Source organism: Oncorhynchus tshawytscha, linkage group LG04 (genome assembly GCF_018296145.1).
Source record: "Oncorhynchus tshawytscha isolate Ot180627B linkage group LG04, Otsh_v2.0, whole genome shotgun sequence".
NCBI lineage: Eukaryota > Metazoa > Chordata > Actinopteri > Salmoniformes > Salmonidae > Oncorhynchus > Oncorhynchus tshawytscha.
The window spans coordinates 74,584,014-74,606,138 of NC_056432.1; the positions used below are offsets into that span (position 1 = coordinate 74,584,014).

The 22,125-nt window shown below is 41.5% G+C and overlaps 1 protein-coding gene across 2 annotated transcripts; it reads right to left on the reverse strand.

Annotated features, from left to right (window-relative positions):
* Positions 1–1,068: 1,068 nt before the first annotated feature.
* On the reverse strand, positions 1,069–7,032 carry LOC112247474 (tetraspanin-3). Of its 2 annotated transcripts, none has more exons than XM_042321222.1 (7): positions 6,925–7,032; positions 4,749–4,940; positions 4,559–4,633; positions 4,319–4,420; positions 4,037–4,189; positions 3,167–3,250; positions 1,069–2,216 (listed from the first exon to the last, which is right to left on the reverse strand). In XM_042321222.1, the coding sequence occupies exons 1-7, from the start codon at positions 7,009–7,011 to the stop codon at positions 2,124–2,126; spliced, it is 786 nt and encodes a 261-aa protein (XP_042177156.1). In that variant the 5' UTR covers positions 7,012–7,032; the 3' UTR covers positions 1,069–2,123. The 2 variants fall into 2 exon arrangements, with proteins under 2 accessions (XP_042177156.1, XP_024271319.1); XM_024415551.2 differs by having other exon boundaries at positions 6,769–6,986.
* Positions 7,033–22,125: the final 15,093 nt, after the last annotated feature.

Here is a 22,125-nt window from a genome sequence, read left to right on the forward strand (position 1 = left end):
AACCAGATGCAGCTCACAGACAGATGGCCTGACATTCTCCTGTAGAATTCTGATACAGACCAGAACTCATGGTTCCTTCTATTTAGTCAACTCGTCCAGGTCATGAGGCAGCAAAGCATCCCCAAACCATCACACTACCACCACACTTGACCGTGGGTATAAGGTCCTTACTGTAGAATGCAGTGTTAGATTTCACTATACATAATGGAACCCATGTCATCCAAAAAGTTATACTTTTGACTCATCTGTCCATAGAACATCAAATCAAATTTTATTTGTCACATACACATGGTTAGCAGATGTTAATGCGAGTGTAGCGAAATGCTTGTGCTTCTAGTTCTGACAGTGCAGTAATAGAGTCTTGATGATCATGCATGTGCTTTTCTGCAAACTTGAATCAACTTTTTGGATGATATGGATCACATTTTTTTTGTTTTGGAATGGCCTAGTCAAAGTCCAGACCTAATCCCAATTTTGATGTTGTGGCAGGACTTGAAACAAGCAGTTCATGCTTGAAAACCCACAAATGTCACTGAGTTAAAGCAGTACTGAATGCAAGAGTGGGCCAACATTCCTCCACAGCAATGTGAGATTGATCAACTACAGGAAGCGTGGCACAAACGGTTATTGAGTGTTGGGGGGCAATTACTTTTTCACACAGGGAAATTGGGTGTTGTACAACTTCATTAAATAAAAAAAATATTAATTTGTTATCTCCGGCCCTTTAACCTAATATTAGGTTTTGGTTGAATATCTGAAAACTTTCCGTATCAAAAACATGAAAAAGTAAAACTCAGAAAGGGGGCAAATACTTTTTCACATCACTGTAGAGAATCTCAGATACCATACAGAAAACTAGTCACACGTTAAACTGTATCAATTGTAAATATGTGTCTACACCAACCTGAGAAGTGATCTACAAGAGAAAGTAGAAGATTGTCTGAATCAAGACCAACAGCTGTACTGTATTTTATTTATTATTTAGTATTTGATCAAATATGTAATGTTTACTTAGTTTGGATACATTGAAAAGTGGTGCTTCAGTTCATCAGTGAACAATAAAACATGTTTTAGTTTAAATTTAGGTTTATTTCAATCAAAGTTCTTTCCTCTCCCCAATCTATTTACATGATTTTGTTTCACATTTTTCTGCAATGCTACAAGTCTAAATATTAACTTCCGTTTGAAAAATAATACACAATGCCACAAAAATACAAAACAAACGCGACTCCCTCAGTCACAGCCCCAATTCTTTGGTGGTTTACATCAAATTCCCAGGCAGGGTTGTTGAATCTCAATTGTATTTCTCATGTCCTCCCTCCTCAGCTTCTCAATGCACAGATCTGAAGTTTCTCCACTTGGATCTTCTCCTCCAATACATTTTAAAAAGGAGGCAAGGAGAGAGGACAAGGAATCAAGAAAATACCATTGAGATTCACCCCTTCCCTTTCATACTTGGTATTAGAATGTGTGTGTCGGAAAACACCTACATATGTACCAAGTTGTAACACAAAGCTCTATCTACACATGGGTCTTAGGTAACACCGGTAAAGTACCTCTACACTACCTATGAATGGAGACTGGAGATGGGTTGACTGACTCACAATTTAGTGGTAAACTACAGGGTCCCTCATAAAGGTACTTCTAATATTCACATGATTAAATGTTCCTTAAATACCTCCAGAGCTCTAGTCATAGTGCAAAATGACACATGAGACAGGAGTACATTCCACATATTGCACTGAGCATTAGTTATCTTCTATAAAGAGCCCCTAATCATCCCTTGTGCCCCAAAAGGGAAAAGAAAATAGACAAGGCTGTGTTTCTTGAGCAAAAGAAAAAAACATCAATTCGCCATTTAACAACTTTGGCCTTAGGCGTTCCATAGTGTCTAAAAAACAAACACATTTAAAATAAATACATTTACAAAGCATGTTCAATAAATAACCATTTTCACAGATCCCCACCCCCCAATCACCAGTGTATACCCATTAGTTATCCTGTGCAAGGTGTGCATGAGCTTACTACTACTGAAAACTACAAATTGTGGACATGTCAGGTGAGGCTTCTTTTCTTTATTCTTATTGGTGGAGCCCTTGGTGCGGGTGGGGTCTGTGTCCTCCTCATGCATAGGTTGCTCCGGTGACCAGTAGCTCATAGGCCGGGTCGTGCCCCCTCCTGCACAGCACCACACAGGCACACAGCATCCCCAGCATCTACGGGTACAACAGTATGCATAGTTAGCATAATCATCATCGCTGCACCCAGAATAAAGTTTCACGTGCACTGGCCAGCTACTCAGTCTTGTGAAAGACTAGAATTTCCAGGAGTCCTGCTCCTAGAGCGACAGTAGTGCAGGGTTTCTGTCCCAGCCTTGTGCCATGCCATCACGTGATTTGATTAAATGAAGAGAACTTGGTGTGTGAAGTGAAGTTCTTCAAATGAAGGAGAACAAAAAGGAGAACCAGAAGAATCATACCTACAAAAAATGTAGAAATAAAACACAGGTCGAGGCACTCTAGTCTTCATTAACCGGGTACATTGAGCATTAACACCTGCACAATGTGACGCACACCTTCATCAGGGCTGGTTTTTAAATGCTCTTCATGCCTAGAGAATAAAAACTCTCTATATTAAAACCCACTAAAGTGCTTCAACCTGGAGTTTTCTACCACTTTACTCCTTTTTGGTGGATATGTTGTGGCTGTATGGGATACCTGAAGCGTTCTACATTGTTATGACTCATGACACTGCATTTGAACATCCATTTCATAATTACTATACATCCAGTGACTCCACAAATACATCAAGTTATCCTCCTAAGGAGAAGGGAAGTGACTGGTCAGCAGGACCCATGTTGTGATGTCCCCGTAAGGTAGTGTTGAAACATTGAAAAAGCAATTTGACACAATCAGGTCAGCTTCTCAGCAGCAGCTCAAGGCCTACTAGACATTACTGCAGCTCTAGTTAACATGCACCTGGTACAAATGGTTCAGATGTTATTACAGGAGGACTCAAATATGGGCCTAGGAATAGTGGGTTAACGGCCTTGTTCAGGGGCAGAACGACAGATTCTTACCTTGTCAGCTCGGGGATTCAATCTTGCAACCTTTCGGTTACAAGTCCAACACTCTAACCACTAGGCTACCTGCCTATATTGGTTTACCTGTATTGCAGCGAAGGTCAGAGCAGCCCAAATGACATACATCATGATTTCTTTCAGCTTTTTCACAACAAGAGCTTCACAGCCCTAGAGGAAAAAAGACAATTATTAAAAACGTGTCTGTATGTCAGTATTTTCTTTAGGAAAGAAATGTGCGAGTCAAATGTCCAACCAAATCAAATAGATTCCCATTTGAATGCTGTCACGTGTTAGGTCATGGTGTTCTAGGAGTGCCCACTGACAATTCATTGACACCACATGCAAGTGACTACAATAAAATGCAAGGAGAAATGAGGGCCTATGAAGTGAACGTTGGCTCCTTGCACAATATCCTGTTTCAGTGTTAATTTAAAAATAAATTCTGTGCCTCCACCCTCCAGCATTTTTAAGCTACTTGACTAGGCATTAGATTAGGAGGAATCTAAATATTCCTCCTTGGTGGACTTGTATGACATCTGTAAATTCTCTTTAAAATACAGTGAACACTTTTCAGACTCACTGGTGCAGGAAACCTTGTGGGCCGGTACCAGTTGATACAATGCTGTAAGTTCGCTAGTGAGAGCGCCATCTCAAAACAGACAGGCATAGTAGAGAGATGATGCGATTGAAAGACAACCTGAACCAATCACCATTCATAGACAATGGGATTTGTAATAAATGCCATTTAGCTGACACTTTTATCCAAAGTGACTTACAGTCATGCGTGCATACATTTTACGTTGGTGTGGTCCTGGGATTCAAACCCACTACCCTGGTGTTACAAGCGCCATGCTCTACCAACTGAGCTACAAAGGTCCATTTATAGACCATATTTATTTTCATTGGGCTATTTACCAGCAAAGGAAACTCTTGGGTGTGCGTGTTCTCTCTTACCTCTGGGTAGAGGTCGCCAGGCCGGCTCATGGTTCCAGTACAGTTGCTGATGTTGGGTTTACAGCAGCTGACTGGAACACTGTTGTTTCTGGACTCCTTGAACCAGCGAGTATTCCTCCAGTCAGAGTAGTTGTGAATGCCACAGCAGTGGAGCTATGACAGGGGACAGGGTAGGAGAGAGATGGGGAGAGAGAGAGACTGCTATAGGCACCTGCAAACTCACCTGTAGTCATTTTTTTTTAAACATGTCAGGAGAAATAAATCCAGTGGCGTTGTTCTCACCTGTCTCTGCACATAGTCGATGGCTCGGCTGGGGGCATCTGTGTTGGTGCCATTGTATTCATCATACACCTTCTGAATGGAGTGGTTCACCTGATCTTCCACCTGAGTACAAGCAACAATGTCAATTTCATCTGTGCAAGAATTGTAACAGTCATATTAAATTCCAACAAACTGCATTCCCATTCACCATTTTCTATTGCTTTTGTGTGATAAGACACTAGACAGTAGGCCAATACTAACCCTAGCTCTGTAGATATAGCCAATAACAACCACAACAACTTCTGTGACAAACACCAGCAGGAGAATGACAGCAAACTGCAGAGCAAAGAGAAGAGATATGATCAATTCAATATCTAGTCCAAAGATAAGAAATTACATTTACTTGCATTATACAAATTACATTTATATCCATGTGCTGTTCAATACATACAGCTGTTAGTCCGCAGGAGCTTTCCCTTATTGTGGCACAGCATCCAATCAGCCCAATGATAAACAGCAGAGTCCCGACTGCTATTATAATGGATGCTGGGATCAAGGTGTACACATCCTCAAAGAAGTGGTCATAGTCATCATATGTGATGAACACATAGGCTCCAATGTAACACAGAATTCCAGCTGCAGCCTAGAGAGGGGGCAGTGAGAGGGAGACAGAGCAAGAGAAAGAGTGTGGGTCAGGCATGTAACATCCAACATTTTTTTGCTTATCAGAAAGAAAACCCAATATTTTGTGCAGACTGAGACATTGTTTTAACAAACACACATAAAGCTATGTTGGTATGTGGTCACTGGCTAGCTGCTGGTGTGTAAGCAAGGGTATCCTCAGTTTCACTTTAAAAACTTGCACAAAATATACCCTCGCAATAACTTGTCTAAATTCATGGACTTATTAAGAGGACATATGCCATTTTTGTGATAAAGTGTGACTCTGAAGTTATTTTCGAGTGAGTTAAGTAATTTAAAAAATGTTTTTCATTAATATGACCCATGTATTTAGAATGATTATGTAATATGTTATTATTCAAGTAGAAACAAAACTACTTGAAATCTGTCCTTAAATGGAATATATTTTTTACTTGAAATCCAATAGTTTATCAAATATCTACAAAGTCAATATTTTAAAAAACAACAACTATGTATTCTTACAACAATTGCAACCCCTGCCATTGTATTTTTATTTGAGGTGCTTTTAACTGTTGTCACTGCCAATTCATGTATAGGGATTTTTAATTATTGTTGTTTATTTTACTTTAATGCTATTTTATGTTTCTTCAGAGAAAAATACATGTGTAGTGATGTCCTATGTTTTTTTGCTATTATATTGCAATTGGAAATGAGTGTTTTAATTTTACAAATAAAAGGGAATCCTCAGTTATGTAAAGTTAAGCTAAGTGAACATTGCAGCACACTGTATTACCATGCATCAGATTGCTATCCGGACTCCTTGCTCCGGCCAAACTCTACGCCCGTTTGTTTCTTCTCGGTAATTAAAGTATATCAAACGACATAGCAGCGTAATAATTTAGTGTGAGTAGTCAGGCTACTATCAGATGAGATTGGGTGAGAGGTTAGGCCTAAACAATATGAAATACTAACTTGTGAAAACACTGATACTGCAAAGAAATGTCGGGGACATCGGCGCATGGCGGCTAGGCGTTAGCTAGGTTTCTCAGTGATACCAAATATGTTTTCATTGTTCTCTATGGTGATACGTTTTCTGCTAAACTGACTGGCACAAACTACAATCGTGCATATAGTCTTACCCACTGTTATGCAGTATTTCATTCAATCTCGCTGGTTTTCATGCAACAAATTGCAGCATTAAATATCAGACGGTTAGCTAGCTAAAAGCTAGAGCTAACAACAATGGCAAATGCCTGTCCGGCGCAAACCAGCAGATCCGACACGCTTGCTCACAGCTGCATTAGTCTCTGACACCGCGAAACCGGCGCGAGATATTTCTCGTTAAATGTACTTTAATCCAGGGATGAGAAATGCGTTGTACTCTGAATTGTCCCATTTCCCAACCCAACTGTTACACTGAGCATATTGTATATTTAAAACTAGTAGTCGTTCAGACGTTTTCTTCCTCATGTTAGTTAGCATGTGGCAACAGCAGCCATTTACGGAAAGTGTCTTATACACAGGAATGCTGTCCTACCCACCAACGGGTCAGATCTGCTGGCTACCTGTCCTTGTTCTACCCGTGCTTGCAATAACAGCAGAGCATACATTTCAGAAATAATTTATATTTTAATAAACAAACTAGACAAGATGGTTGGAAAGCTCCACATATTCATTTTGTAGAGAGTTAACGTGAGCTAGCTAATGTTAGCAGACGCCTCCCTTTGCTGCAACTAACGTTAGCAATTTCTGTTGCGTACTGTAATTAATCCCAACCTTGACTACCTTGCGTCAAATACATGTTTTGAAACAAGTTCGTGATATTTTACCCAGAATATTAGATTCAGAAACACCAGGACTGTCTTTGATGAAGTAATCCCACACTGGCCCATGGTTGCGCTGGAATCCAAATATGTTACTGGAATTTCAGATGGATCATGGATGTTATGATAATAAAATGGCTGTCCTGTCCGTTCTTATTATACCTCAGTGCAGTGGTAGGTTCTGCCCCACTGCCTTCTTCTACAAAATCGCCAAAAGAGCGGATATGTCACGTGTGCAGATGAGATCATCAAAACAACCCGACGGCAAACTTCTTCTTCTGTGGGGTTTATCTGCAGATGGCATCCACTGTTATGGTCATTACTGCCACCTACTGCACTGAAGTGTGAGCTAGAGGGAGTGGAATCCTACATAAATCCTACCTGCCAGCCCTGTTTCTCCAATAAAAATATAAACAATGATACTGTATTTAATGTTTAAAAAAAAAAATGGTGCTGACAGAGAGGGCTCCTTCACTTCTAGTCCTTAGGAAATGTTGCAATATTTTGTTTTTTTTTGTATTATTTCTTACTTTGTTAGCTCAGAAAATCTTAAGTGTTATTACATACAGCCAGGAAGAACTAAGATATCAGAGCTGCATCAATTTACCAGCACTAGGACCAAGAATACAACTTTCCCGAAGCGGACCCTTTGTCCGAACTACCCAGGGAATTTGAGCTGATTCCAGAGGCTGACCAAAACAACGCCGCCAGAGAAGAGGTAGACGGAGCAATCCTCTGGTCAGATTTCGGAGGCGCGCACACCACCCACCACTTCCAAGAATATTAATAGCTAATGTCCAGTCTCTAGATAACAAGGTAGATTATATTAGGGCAAGGGTTGCTTTCCAGAGAGACATCAGGGATTGTAACATACTCTGTTTCACAGAAACATGGCTTTCTTGGGATATGCTGTAGGAGTTGATAATGCCACCTAGATTCTTTGTACGTCGCGCCGACGGGAATAAACATCTCTCCGGGAAGAAGAAGGGCGGGGTGTGTTTCATGATTAACGGCTCATGGTGTAATTGTAACATACAGGAATTCAAGTCCTTTTGTTCACCTGACCTAGAATTCCTCATAATCAAATGCATGACTGTATTTTCTCCCAAGAGAATTCTCCTCGGTTATTGTCACAGCAGTGTATATCTCCCCTCAAGCCAATACCACGACGGCCCTCAAGGAACTTCACTGGACTTTATGCAAACTGGAAACCATATATCCTGAGGCTGCATTTATTGTAGCTGGGGATTTAAACAAAGCAAATTTGAGAACAAGGCTTCCTAAATTCCAGCAGCATATTGACTGTAGTACTCGAGCTGGCAAAACTCTGGATAACTGCTACTCTAACTTCCACAATGTATACAAGGCCCTCCCCCGCCTTCCTTTTGGCAAATCTGACCACGACTCCATTTTGCTGCTCCCTTCCCTTCATTTAGGCAAAAACTCAAACAGGATGTACCTGTGTTAAGAACTATTCAACGCTGGTCTGACCAATCAAAACCACTCTTCAAGATTGTTTTGCTCATGCGGACTGGGACATGTTCCGGGTGGCCTCAGAATAATATCAACGTATATGCTGATTCGGTGAGTGAGTTTATAAGGAAGTGTATATGAGATGTTGTACCCACTGTGACTATTGAAAACCTACCCTAACCAGAAACCATGGATAGATGGCGGAATTCGCGCAAAACTGAAAGCACGAACCACCGCATTTAACCATGACTGGGATTATAGCCGAAAACAAACAGTGTAGTTATTCCCTCCACAAGGTATTAAACAAGCAAAATGTCAGTTTAGAGACAAAGTGGTGTCGCAATTCAGCTCAGACACAAGACGTATGTGGCAAGGTCTACAGACAATCGTGACTTACAAAAACAAAACCAGCCATGTCACGGACACCGACGTTTTGCTTCCAGAAACTAAACACCTTCTTTGCCCACTTTGAGGATAATAGAGTGCCACTGATGCGGCCCGCTACCAAGGACTGTGGGCTCTGCTTCTCCGTGGCCAAAGTGAGTAAGACATTTAAACGTGTTAACCCCATCACAAGGCTGCCGCCCCAGATGGCATGACTAGCCGCGTCCTCAGAGCATGTGCAGACCAGCTGGCTGGTGTGTTTACGGCCATATTCAATATCTCCCTATCCCAGTCTGCTGTCCCCACATGCTTCAAGATGCCCACCATTGTTCCTGTACCCAAGTAGGCAAAGGTAACTGAACTAAATTACTATCGCCCGTAGCACTCACTTCTGCCATTATGAAGTGCTTTGAGAGGCTAGTCAAGGATCATATGACCTCCACCTTATCTGTCACCCTAAACCCACTTCAATTTGCATACCGCCCCAATAGGTCCACTGATGATGCAATTGCCATAACACTGCACACTGCCCTAACCCATTTGGACATGAGGAATACCTATGTAAGAAAGCTGTTCATTGACCATAGCTCAGCATTCAACACCATAGTACCCTCCAAGCTCATCATTAAGCTAGAGGCCCTGGGTCTCAACCCTGCCCTGTCCAATTGGGTCCTGGACTTCCTGACGGGCTGCACCCAGGTGGTGAAGGTAGGAAACAACATCTCCACTTCGCTGATCCTCAACACTGGGGCCCCACAAGGGTGTGTGCTCAGACCCCTCCTTACTCCTTCCTCACCAATGACTGCGTTGCCATGCACGCCTCCAACTCAATCATCAAGTTTGCAGACGACACAACAGTACTAGGCTTGATTACAAACAATGATGAGACAGCCAACAGGGAGGGAGGTGAGGGCACTCAGAGTGTGGTGTTAGCAAAATAACCTCTCACTTAACGTCAACAAAACAAAAGAGGTGATCATGGACTTCAGGAAACAGCAGAGGGGTTTCCCCTCCCCTATCCTCATCGACGGAACAGTAGTGGAGAAGGTTGAAAGTTTCAAGTTCCTTGGCGTACACATCACGGACAAACGGAAGTGGTAAACCCACACAGACAGTGTGGTGAGCAAGGCGCAACATGCCCTTCAGGAGGCTGAAGAAATTTGGCTTGTCACCTTAAACCCTCACAAACCTTTACAGATGCACAATTGAGAGCATCCTGTTGGGCTGCATCACCGCCTGGTACGGCAACTGCAACTGCACTTCCCACAACCGCAAGTCTCTCCAGAGGGTGGTGCGCATCACCGGGGGGAAACTACCTGCCCTCCAGGACACCTACAGCACCCGATGTCACAGGAAGGCCAAAAAGATAATCAAGAACAACAACCACCTGAGCCACTGTCTGTTCACCCCGCTATTATCCAGAAGGCGAGGTCAGTACAGGTGCATCAAAGCTGGGACCGAGAGACTGAAAAACAGCTTCTTTCTCAAGGCCACCAGACTGTTAAACAGAAGTCAATAACACAGAGAGGCTACTGCCTACATACAGATTTGAAATCGTTGGCCACTTTAATAAATGGATCACTAGTCACTTTAATAATGCCACTGTAATGTGGCATGAATTTTGGCCCATTCTTCCTGACAAAGCTGGTGTAACAGAGTCAGGATTCTAGGCCTCATTGCTTGCACACACTTTTTCAGTTCTGCCCACACATTGTCTATAGGATTGAGGTCAGGGCTTTGTGATGGCCACTCCAAAACCTTGACTTTGTTGTCCTTAAGCCATTTTTCCACAACTTTGAAAGGATGCTTGGGGTCATTGTTCATTTGGAAGACCCATTTGCGACCAAGCTTTAACTTCTTGACTGATGTCTTGTGTTGTTGCTTCAATATAGCCACATAATTTTCCTGCCTCATGATGCCATCTATTTTGTGAAGTGCACCAGTCCCTCCTGCAGCAACGCACCCCCACAACATGATGCTGCCACCCCTGTGCTTCACGGTTGGGATGGTGTTATTCTGCTTGCAAGCCTCCCCCTTTTTCCTCCAAACATAACGATGGATGGTCATTATGGCCAAACAGTTCTATTTTTGTTTCATCAGACCAGAGGACATTTCTCCAAAAAGTACGATCATTGTCCCCATGTGCAGTTGCAAACTGTAGTCTGGCTTTTTTATGGTGGTTTTGGAGCAGTGGCTTCTTCCTTGCTGAGCGGCTTTTCAGGTTATGTCGATATAGGACTCATTTTACTGTGGATATAGATAACGTCTGTGTGGTCACATGGTGTTTTACTTGCGTACTATTGTTTGTACAGATGAACGTGGTACCTTCGAACGTTTGGAAATTGCTCCCAAAGATGAACCAGGCTTGTGGAGGTCGACAATATTTTTTCTGAGGTCTTGGCTGATTTCTTTTGCTTTTCCCATGATGTCAAGCAAAGAGGCACTGAGTTTGAAGGTAGGCCTTGAAATACATCCACAGGTACACCTCCAACTGACTCAAATGATGTCAATTAGCCTATCAGAAGCTTCTAAAGCCATGAAATCCTTTTCTGGAATTTTCCAATCTGTTTAAAGACACAGTCAACTTAGTGTATGTAAACTTCTGACCCACTGGAATTGTGATTCAGTGAATTATAAGTGAAATAATCTGTAAACAATTGTTGGAAAAATGACTTGTGTCATGCACAAAGTAGATGTCCTAACCGACTTGCCAAAACTATAGTTTGTTTAACAAGAAATTTGTGGAGTGGTTGAAAAACAAGTTTTAATGACTCCAACCTAAGTGTGTAAACTTCCGACTTCAACTGTATTTATTCTTATTTCATCCCTTTACTTAGATTTGTGTGTATTTAGTAGTTGTTGTTGAATTGTTAGATTACTTGTTGAGATATTTCTGCACTGTCGGAACTGGAAGCACAAGCATTTTGCAACACTCACAATAACATCTGCTAACCATGTGTATGTGACCAGTAACATTTGATTTGATGATGTTCTACTTAGTATGCTCATTAAACTCAATTCCTGTTTACCCCCCTTCTCCCTCATACTGGATCTGTCTCTCTTCCCTTTCATACTGCCCACACTATATCAGCACATTCACCACTGTCTGTTTCCTGGCAAAAATCACACCTTTCTGTTGGATGCTGTCTTGTCAAATCAGCTGTGTCCATCTTGAAGCAGGTGGGGACAGTAGACTGGGATAAAGGAGAGATTGAATGTATCCGAAAACAGCCAGCTGGTCTACTCATGTTCTGAGTGCGCGGATAGGGATGCAGTCTTGCAAGGGTTAACTCGCTTAAACGTTTTACTCATGTCGGCCACAGAGAACGAGAGCCCACAGTCCTTGGGAGCGAGCCACGTCAGTGACACTGTGTTATCCTCAAAGCGGGCGAAGAAGGTGTTTATCTTGTCTGGGAGCAAGACGTCGGTGTGGCTGGTTTTCCCTTTGTAATCTTTGATTGTCTGTAGACCATGCCACATACGTCTCGTGTCTGAGCCATTGAATTGCGACTCCACTTTGTCTCTGTGCTGACGTTTTGCCTGTTTGATTGCCTTACGGAGGGAATAACTACCCACCACCCAAAAGCTCATGTTCCCAGCATGCCTGTAGCATCCCTTTCACAGGATGAGACACCCCATGTCCCTGTAGGTTCAGCCAATCGTTAATTGCCAGCTGCTGTCTCCTAATCTGCAATGGCATCTCCCTCATCTCCACCTGACACTGGGGAGGTCCAAAATGCCCCACTACATATTCTGTGTCCTAGTGCCTGTATGACATCTTTTCAGTGAGGTAGGGTCTGCCGAACCATATGCTCAAAGTCTATTACAGATGGAATCAATGCAACATACATGGTCCTCAGTGAGGAATACACAGCCTCCCATTCCATCCCTGTCAGACAGTGCATCACATTTAGCACCTTCTTACATTTTCCCACCACTCTTTCAATGTGTTCTGCCCAGGTCAGTCTAATGTCAAAGTACACACCAAGGAACCTGAAGACCCCCACACTCTCCAGTTCTCTCCCATACAACCTCAGGCGTACCTCATCTCACACTTTCCTCCTGGTAAAGAACATTGTCTGAGCTTTCTCTACAGAGAACCTGAATCCCCACATTAATGCCCAACGCTCTACCTCATCAATTTCTTCCTGTACTTCCTGACTATGTATGGTACATATCTTCCCCTCTTCCATAAGGCCCCATCATCTGCAAATAAAGACCTCCCAATATCCAGCAGTACCTGCAGACAGTAAACTGTTGGAAACTGTATCATTATGAATTGATACAATGTATATGTTTTGTTAAAATAGATTACAGATTAGTTTCAATTAACTCCAACATGCCTAGTAGCTTTTAATTATCAAAAATATATCAATCAAACACAAAATATGACACACACACTGTACATAGTACACACATACAAGGCCTATACTAATAGCTACCATAAATGAGGGTTTACAAACTGATAGGCAGTGGGTAAGCAATAAAAGATTAGAAAAACAGACAGGAAAATGATCATTCATACCAGAAGGTGGCAGTATAACCCCTCAGTTGTTAGCTTTGACTTGCATCAATTTATTTCATTCAAATTCTCCAGGCATATGCTATAATCTTTGTTTTACAAACATACATTTGAACCAGGAACAATTGTTGTTATATTGGAATCAGTCTACTCATCATACTGATGTCACAAACAGAAGTGTAATGATTCCTTCTCTCTCACCATCAGCATTGCAATGACTTGCCCTGTTCCTTCAGTATCATTTTATTGTGGGGGTAATTTAAACCATTCAGAAGACGGTTAACACACACTAACAAGTTTAGGTTGTTTGTGGTGCTGGGAGTTACTGCCCCAAAATACATTTAAACCACTTCATATCTCCCTGTAAATTTAGAAAAACAAAACATCTTCCAACCCAACTTTGCAAAATGATGATTTCCTCAAAACAACTCCAAAAGAAAATTAAATTGGCTTCATACATGATATCTTGAGTCATCTATATGAATGTGATATCTGTGTCACTATCAAGTGATATAAGGACATGGTTTACTTTCTTAATAAAGAAGCTGTCCACCCAATCAACATTAGTGAGTTCATGAGAGCAAATGACTGCTTCCTCGGCTGTCTGTCTGCCTGTTGCCCTCCTCATCATTAACCTGGTTAATATCCTATCAGCCTCCAGCTAGACATGTCAGCAGATGTGTATGTGACTGTCAGAGGAGACAGATCACTGTGTATCTTCTACCACGCAAGGAAGGCAAAACTGGGATTTGTGTTTTGGAGTGAGTGGGAAGCAAGGAAAGGCCATTGAGATGATAAATTCAATCTCTCTTCCCCAAGAAGAGGAGCATATGTCAGTGGAGATCTAGTGTTGGGGCCCGGCGGGCTGGACTAGCACGTCATACTCTAACTGGGGATGCCACCTACTACTTATTTTACCTGTGGAACCGCTTGAAAAATGTCGGCAGTCAGACGTCTACAGTGGGTGGTCAAAACACAGCGTGCGTCCGCAGACAAACCCTAGATCCACATTCGGTGCGATGTGTGCGAGCTATTAGTCACGGAAAGACAATTACATTTCTTTTTTAATCAACTGTACATTACGAAATACAATTAAGACTATGATATGATGTGCTACACTGTAGCCTATACATGGGTGGGTGTTACCTCATCTGACCATTCAAACTGTTGATTGTTTGTTTATTTATTTACTGTATCCACAAATGACATCATGATGACCCTTTGAGATTTAGCATATCATTCTGAAGAGACGGCCTAATTAAATGTAAAAGCATTTCCCCAGAGGTGTCAAGCATTTACATAGGTTGAGGGGCCACTGATTATAGCCAAATTCAATATCGCAGAATGAATTCTGTGTAGGAGAATGTATTCCTCCTTCTCCATACTGACATACTGACGGTGTATCTGGGAGCTATGCAAGGCTAATAATAATAATGATAATAACACTATGCAACACATGTTACCATGTATAATATGGTAATATCAATGTGTAATCTACATGTATAAAATATATAATGTATACTTGTGTGTCATATATTTAAGCAATAAGGCCTGAGAAGGTGTGGTATATGGCCAATATACTATGGCTAAGGGCTGTTCTTATGCACGTCACAACAAAGAGTGCCTGGATACAGCCCATAGCCATGGTATATTGGCCACACCACAAACCCTGAGGTGCCTTATTGCTATTATAAACTGATGACCAAAGTAATTAGAGCAGTAAAAATAAATGTTATGTCGTCATTATACAGTATATGGTCTGGTGTCAGCCAATCAGCATTCAGGGCTCAAACCACCCAGTTTATAAACAGTAATTACAGCTGGGAATCTTTAATCAGAAAACATTTGAAGAGGAACAATCATAAATCAACCACATGAGACAACAATGTGAGAAAGGTGTTAGTGTATTAGAACTACACAGCTGTAAGTAATCAAGACCGAGAGGGACAAATACATTCATGCTGTGTGAACAGAACACAAGGACAATACCTAATATACTTAATTAAAAAACATCCTAATCTAATCAATCATCTAACCTAACCTATTATACAGAGACCTCTTTTGACTGGGTTGTAGAAATGTTTTTCAGACAGTGGGTGCTGAGGATATGGCATTTATATGTGACATAGGAGGTCACCTAACATAATGATTTAAAAAATGAAATTCAAACATCAGACAGTACAGACCAGGGTAGGGGTCTATTCCCAATTCCAGTCAATTCAGGAAATAAGCTGAAATTTCCATTTGATTTACTTTCTGAATTGACTGGAATGTAAATGGAATTGACCCCAACCCTGGTTACAGAGCAGTGGAGAGATAACTGACGAATACAGAGGCAAAACAATAGAACATCAGACATCAGACATGAGGGAGGAGTCAGACAGGTGAGGACACAAAGACATCAGAGAGAACGCCATTGGGTTATTTAAAAGGAGTCCTAAACAGGTGTGTTCTCAGCTGTGTTTTTGAGCGTGAACAGAAAATTTGAAGTGGGTCTGAACTGAAGTGGCAGATGTGTGGTGGGAGTGAGCAGACCCTGGGTGCAGACCTTACTGAATGATCAAGCACCCATAGTGTGAGATGGGGAAACATCTACATGTATTAGATGCTGTGTGCGGTAAATGTCCATAAAACTACTTAAACCCCACACTGTCAGTTTACAGGAACCTGGATAGAGCCCCTACTTGTCACAAACCGTCTCGAAGTCCATAACAAAAAGGGAGACAATGTGGAGATAAGGAATAGACTTCTGACGGGCCGCCCCAGGTGAGTGGTTGCGTGCATCAAACTGCCCCACAAGGGTGCGTTCAGCCCTCTCCTGTACTCCCTGTTCACCCACGACTGCGTGGCCACGCACGCCTCCAACTCAATCATCAAGTTTGCGGACGACACAACAGTGGTAGGTTGATTGACGAGACGGCCTAAAGCTGTCAGGAAAATAACCTCACACTCAAACAAAACTAAGGAGATGATTGTGGACTTCAGGAAACAGCAGAGGAACACCCCCCACAACATATGTGTCCAGGTGTGTCCCATGTCGCTGACGACCCTCCCAGCTCCGTCCGCCGACATCTTAATAAGGAAAACAAGAGCAAATGGAAAGAATATGGCAGACAGAGTGGGAGGGTCATCACACAGTGTTCTGCCATGGCCAGCAAAGAGCCCAGATCTCAATCCCATTGAGCACGTCTGGGACCTGTTGGATCCGAGGGTGAGGGCTAGGGCCATTCTCATCCAGAAATGTCCGGGAACTTGCAGGTGCCTTGGTGGAAGAGTGGGGTAACATCTCACAGCAAGAACGGGCAAATCTGGTGCAGTCCATGAGGAGGAGATGCACTGTAGTACTTAATGCAGCTGGTGGCCACACCAGATACTGACTGTTACAATTTGATTTGATTTGATTTGTTGTAAATGTCCATAAAACTACTTAAACCCCCCCAGTTTTTCAGGGACACATTACTCCATTTCTGTTAGTCACATGTCTGTGGAACTTGTTCAGTTTATGTCTCAGTTGTTGAATCTTGTTATGTTCATACAAATATCACAGCAGAACTGGCAAATCTGGTGCAGTCAGAGATGCACTGCAGTACTTAATGCAGCTGGTGGCCACACCAGATACTGACTGTTACTTTTGATTTTGACCCCCCTTTTACTTATGTTCATACAAATATTTACATATGTTAAGTTTGCTGAAAATAAACGCAGTTGACAGTGAGAGGATGTTTATTTTTTTGCTGAGTTTACATTGAGTCAGCCTTCATATACACAGTGTAAGTCCTGTTTGTTTGTGAATGATGTATCGGTTAGCTGAATGTATTACATGTCAACGGGCCACACTCTAGTAAATGTTTCATTATAGACGTATAGAGTTTCAGTCAAGTAAGCTAAACAGAACAAATAACAGTTTGGAAAAATGTGATACCCTGCCTACAGGAACTGTCATGACTGGCAGAACATATTGGTAAATGTCATTGAAATATAGTGGGCTAATGTTATTGATTCAGTTTATAATACAATGGATTGTCTCAGGGCAATAAAGGTGAAATATATTACAGTGCCATTATTGATTGAGAAGGCCAGAGATCATCCCTTCATGCAAAAAAAACATAAATGACTTGGATAATAAGAGATTGAATACTTAGAGACTGGACGATACTGAGAGAAATGGTGAATGTGAGTACCATATTGATTTTTTTGAAGACAAGATTTAAACAGTAAATCATGAATATACATTATTTATGTAAGGCGCCCACATGTAGTGTTTATGTAAGTGTTGCTTGCTTCAACTTGATTTTTAGTACACACTTGTTATATTTCCTCGCATAAAAAGCTAGTTATTTTCTCTCACTCACGCTGTGAGTACAATCTGTTGATTTCTGAGTTCTGCTATAGCCTGAGGAAAAGTGAAGCTTCTCTTCCCTTGCTGACTAAAGTAATCTGGTATCATGCCCCTATGGAATATCAGTCAATATCAGTGTTAAAGGGGGCAGAAACTGACAGAATTCATATCAATCCACTTGTACTGTTTTGTACATTTTTAATAAACCCTGTTTTCACAACATAATGGGATTTCAATTCTCAAGGACAGAAAACATTTAGTCAGAGCATTGTGATAATATGATGTATTCTATTCAAGTACAGAATCTTTGTATTAAAAATAAGTTATTTCAGTCAGATCAATTTGGAGTTCTGTTTCTTCAATTAAAGCTTCAGGAGACAAACATGAGAATGTAGTCAATTAGTAGACTAGTCTTCCAGTAGTAATGACATGATTAAGTGAATAATGGGTCTTGTTCATATCTCTGTATTAAATACCTTTATTGGTCTTCTGAAGTGCCTGTTGATATCATGCCTGGAATTTCACATTGTGGAATGATTACGATGGTATTCTACGTTCCCCTTAGTTTTTGGTTTATGTGTAGGCTATGAGGGGACGAGGCATTGTCAGTAAAAATAAGATTCCAGGTAGGCTAGTTTGCAACTGCAACCTGGCCAAGAAAGCAAAGAAGTTCGACACATACACAGAGCTACACATGGAATAAACAGTCAATAAAAGTCTATACAGTATGTGCAAATGAGGTAGGTTAAGGGAGGTAAGGCAAAAGGCCATGGTGGTGAAGTAATTACAATATAGCAATTAAACACTGGAATGGTAGATGTGCAGAAGATGAATGTGCAAGTAGAGATACTGGGGTGCAAAGGAGCAAGATAAATACAGGATGGGGATGAGGTAGTTGGATGGGCTATTTACAGATGGGCTATGTACATGTGCAGTGCTCTGTGAGCTGCTCTGACAGCTGGTGCTTAAAGCTAGTGAGGGAGATGAGTCTCCAGCTTCAGTGATTTTTGTAGTTCGTTCCAGTCATTGGTAGCAGAGAACTGGAAGAAAAGGCGTCCAAAAGAATTGGCTTTGGGGACAACCAGTGAGGTATACCTGCTGGAGTGCGTGCTACTGGTGGGTGCTGCAATGGTGACCAGTGAGCTGAGATAAGGCGGGGCTTTACCTAGCAGAGACTTGTAGACGGCCTGGAGCCAGTGGGTTTGGCGACAGTATGAAGTGAGGGCCAGCCAACGAGCGTACAGGTCACAGTGGTGGGTTGTATATGGGGCTTTGGTGACTAAATGGATGGCACTGTGATAGACAAATTGGATGCAGAGTGTTTGAGGCTATTTCGTAAAAGACAGCTGAAATCGAGGATCGGTAGGATGGCCAGTTTTAAGAGGGTGTTTGGCAGCATGGGCGAAGGTAAATTTAATTTTGAATTGGAGATGCTTAATGTCTGGAAGGAGAGTTTACAGTCTAACCAGACACCTAGGTATTTGTAGTTGTCCACATACTCTAAATCAGAACCGTCCAGTATACAGGACATACACTCTGCAACCCTGATAAATTGTTCATACCTCAAGTATGAAAACCTTAACTTTTCCTTTTTGGAACCTTTAAATAATTTAATGTAAGGTAAATGTCAAAGAATTTGAAAATATTTGTTTTTATTGAATATAAATAATTTAATACAACGCAGCACATCCTCAAAACGATAAATACACATGTACATTTGATTCACCCTTCATTTCAGATCCGGTGACATTGCAAATAGCATTTTGGTCAACTGTAAACTGAACAGACATGTTACAATCATGTTAAAGCATATGAGATTTGATTCCATATTGACCAAAACCTTCATAGACAGACTGGATGACTTCATCTTAAGGAACATTATGATAGACTTCTGCATCACTTTCTGTTGTTTTGAATGTAGCTCTCTAATATCTTCATCAACAATCCAGTCTCCTATGGGATATTAAGAGAATGCCATTAAATAATGCAGTAGACATGTATTTTCTACTGCACAGTTAAATCTCTTGTCAGACTGGTTGAGATAATGCCATTAAACAATGCAATTTTGACACAAGATAGTCTCATTATAAATTGTATAGATAAATCTATGGTCATATACAGGTTGGTGTTGATAGCTCACCTGGTTTTTAGAGCGGTTCTCTGTGTCATCTCTGAGTTGGGCTTGCAACGCGACCCACAGCACATCTTGAAGAGATTTCCCATCCCGTTCTGCTCCGGACTCAAGGCGACCTCGAACGCATCCACAGACTGTCCATCGGGAGACTGGAGCAGAGGGCTATCCATGACACTCTTCTTCCCCATAAAATGACCTTGGAGGTAAGAGAAAGTTATATTTTGGTCATTTGATTCTCAAGTGAAATGAAATATTTCCTAACATGTTGAAAGTCTATATTTTGAAACAGTAAAAATAGCTTTATTTGATAAGAGCTAGACTTAATCCATTCTTTTAATTAGGAATAAAAATATAATTGCCAGATTTTACTTTTACAATTGTATGTTGTGTTGTAGATGATTGAGAATAGCCTTCGCATGCCTTACCTGTTGCCCAAAGATTCCCTCTTTGATTAACTTTAATTTTCGCAACTTTATTTCCAAGTTCGGTTAAATCAAAACTCACTGAAGTGGTTACAGAAATGTAAGAAAAAAGCACAAGGTAGGTAAAAAAACCAAGTTGGCAAACGTTCAAAAAAAATCCGGACATGTCTACGGAAGAAATGGGCTATAGAACTCCTCCTGGACGCAAAATTTCCAAATGGCAATAGAAGCGCAGTTATTCGTGACAGACTTTCAAACCCAATCCGATGCTGCATTTATACCATGCTGATCTGGGTGGGCTCTCTTGCGTGACACCGACACGAAGTCAGGGGAATTTTATGCAGAGCAATTCACAAGCATGGTTGTTGACCAAACCCAAACTGTCAGTCATTCTCACAGTTTAAATCGGTCACAACGTAATGATTCGTGCGTAATCTTTAATCTATAAATTATATTTTGCGTAAATTACGGGCGATTAGCTCGAACAATAGGTGGCTTTAACATAGCCTGTGTCAACAGCTATGTGGAAACATGTCAGTGATTCCATAATGAATGAGTCCATAGTAAACTCAATTAAGGGCTCTGCTAGGGTTTAGAAGACTAATCGATAGATGAATAGGCCTATTTTATTCTGCAACTATTGAAGTGGTTGATCATATTACAGACGGTTTTATCAGTCCGTTAATACAGGACTGGTATAGACTTTTTTTTTACAAAAAATCTTTAAAAAAATCATTTTAATATTTTTGTATTATTCAGATGTTTCTGGGGGTGATGCAGCAGCTCTACTAATGTGTATTATCAACAGAGAAGTCAGTATTAGCCCCTTGAGATAAATGTATATTTTAGGAGAAATGATTGGAAGTGTAAATTAGGTCCATTATCAGCTCTGCCCACAACAGATCCCTTCAGCTTTCCTTACACCATGGATGCATGGCAGGAAATTCAGGCCAACACATTGGATGCATCACAAATGGAACCCTATACACGGTGCACTACTTTTGACCAGAGCACTATGGCTATGTAGGGAATAGGGTGCCATTTGGGATGCAGCCATTATTTCCTGCCAAGACACCCCCAAGGCCTTAGTTCCACATGAGTAGCCTGACATTTGGCTGTCAGTTGTGGCACACAGGCAGTTGTGGTCACTGGACCAGGGTCTCAGTCCCGCGGACCTCAGCCTCCGGTCTTAGGAAAGGAGGGCTTGGACCTCAAATGGCACCCTATTCCCTATGTAGTGCACCACCTTTTGACCAGGGCCCGTAGTGCACTGATCAAAAGTAGTGCACTATGGAACCGGGTGCCCTTTGAGATGCAGAAGAGGACTTGCTGATTCTCACCCTAGAATTAAATCTGCCTGAGACAGTGTCCTTTTTGACACTTCAAAAAGGACACTAACTGGGAAGTTAAGTAAGAGAACTAGGCCTACTACTTGGTATTGTCCCCATCTAACCTTTGACATCCAAGACTCCAGTCACGCTGTTCCTTCATTTAGCTTGGGTGCCGTGGGTTTGTGTGACAGAAATGAGGATATTATGAATGGACTATCAAGACAACCAAGTGCATTGATGGAGTTTGATGCAAGAGAGACAAAGTACGTTCAGACATTTGGGGCGGATCCTCAGGGCAAAGATTAAGCCTAGTTCTGGAATAAAAGCAAGGTCAATGTAAAATCTCCATGAAATCAAATCGTATTAGTCACATGCGACAACAGGTGTAAACTTACCCATGAAAATTTTTACTTTTCAGACATTTTCAATAACACAAAGGGAATAAAATTACAAATTGCTTCATTGTCCAGGACTATACTTAATCTGTGACTGGGAAACTGTCTCTTAATAAATTAAATTACCTTGACAAGGACAATACTTGAAAGGTTGATTGAGGTCTATGGTCGAGCTGGACTCGACTGGCAAGGAAGCCATGAATTTGAAGGACTCCCTGATTAGAGGTTATTTCATCTTAAAGTGCCTGAAGGATGTGTGAAGTACCTACAGACTGAGTCAATGCAGGTAATTCCCTAGAGACCTGGAAAGTGTTGGTGTCCCACAAACATACCTGATTAACCTTTTGATGGGGATTAGAGGGA

What these genes read in the sequence shown, in the direction of transcription:
- LOC112247474 (XM_042321222.1), bottom strand. Translation starts at nt 7,011, where the DNA reads ATGATCTCATCTGCACACGTGACATATCCGCTCTTTTGGCGATTTTGT. An exon ending in TCGACTATGTGCAGAGACAG is followed by an intron (nt 4,190 to 4,318) that starts GTGAGAACAACG and finishes CCCCTGTCATAG; the next exon opens with CTCCACTGCTGTGGCATTCA. An exon ending in TGACCTTCGCTGCAATACAG is followed by an intron (nt 2,217 to 3,166) that starts GTAAACCAATAT and finishes TTGTACCCGTAG; the next exon opens with ATGCTGGGGATGCTGTGTGC.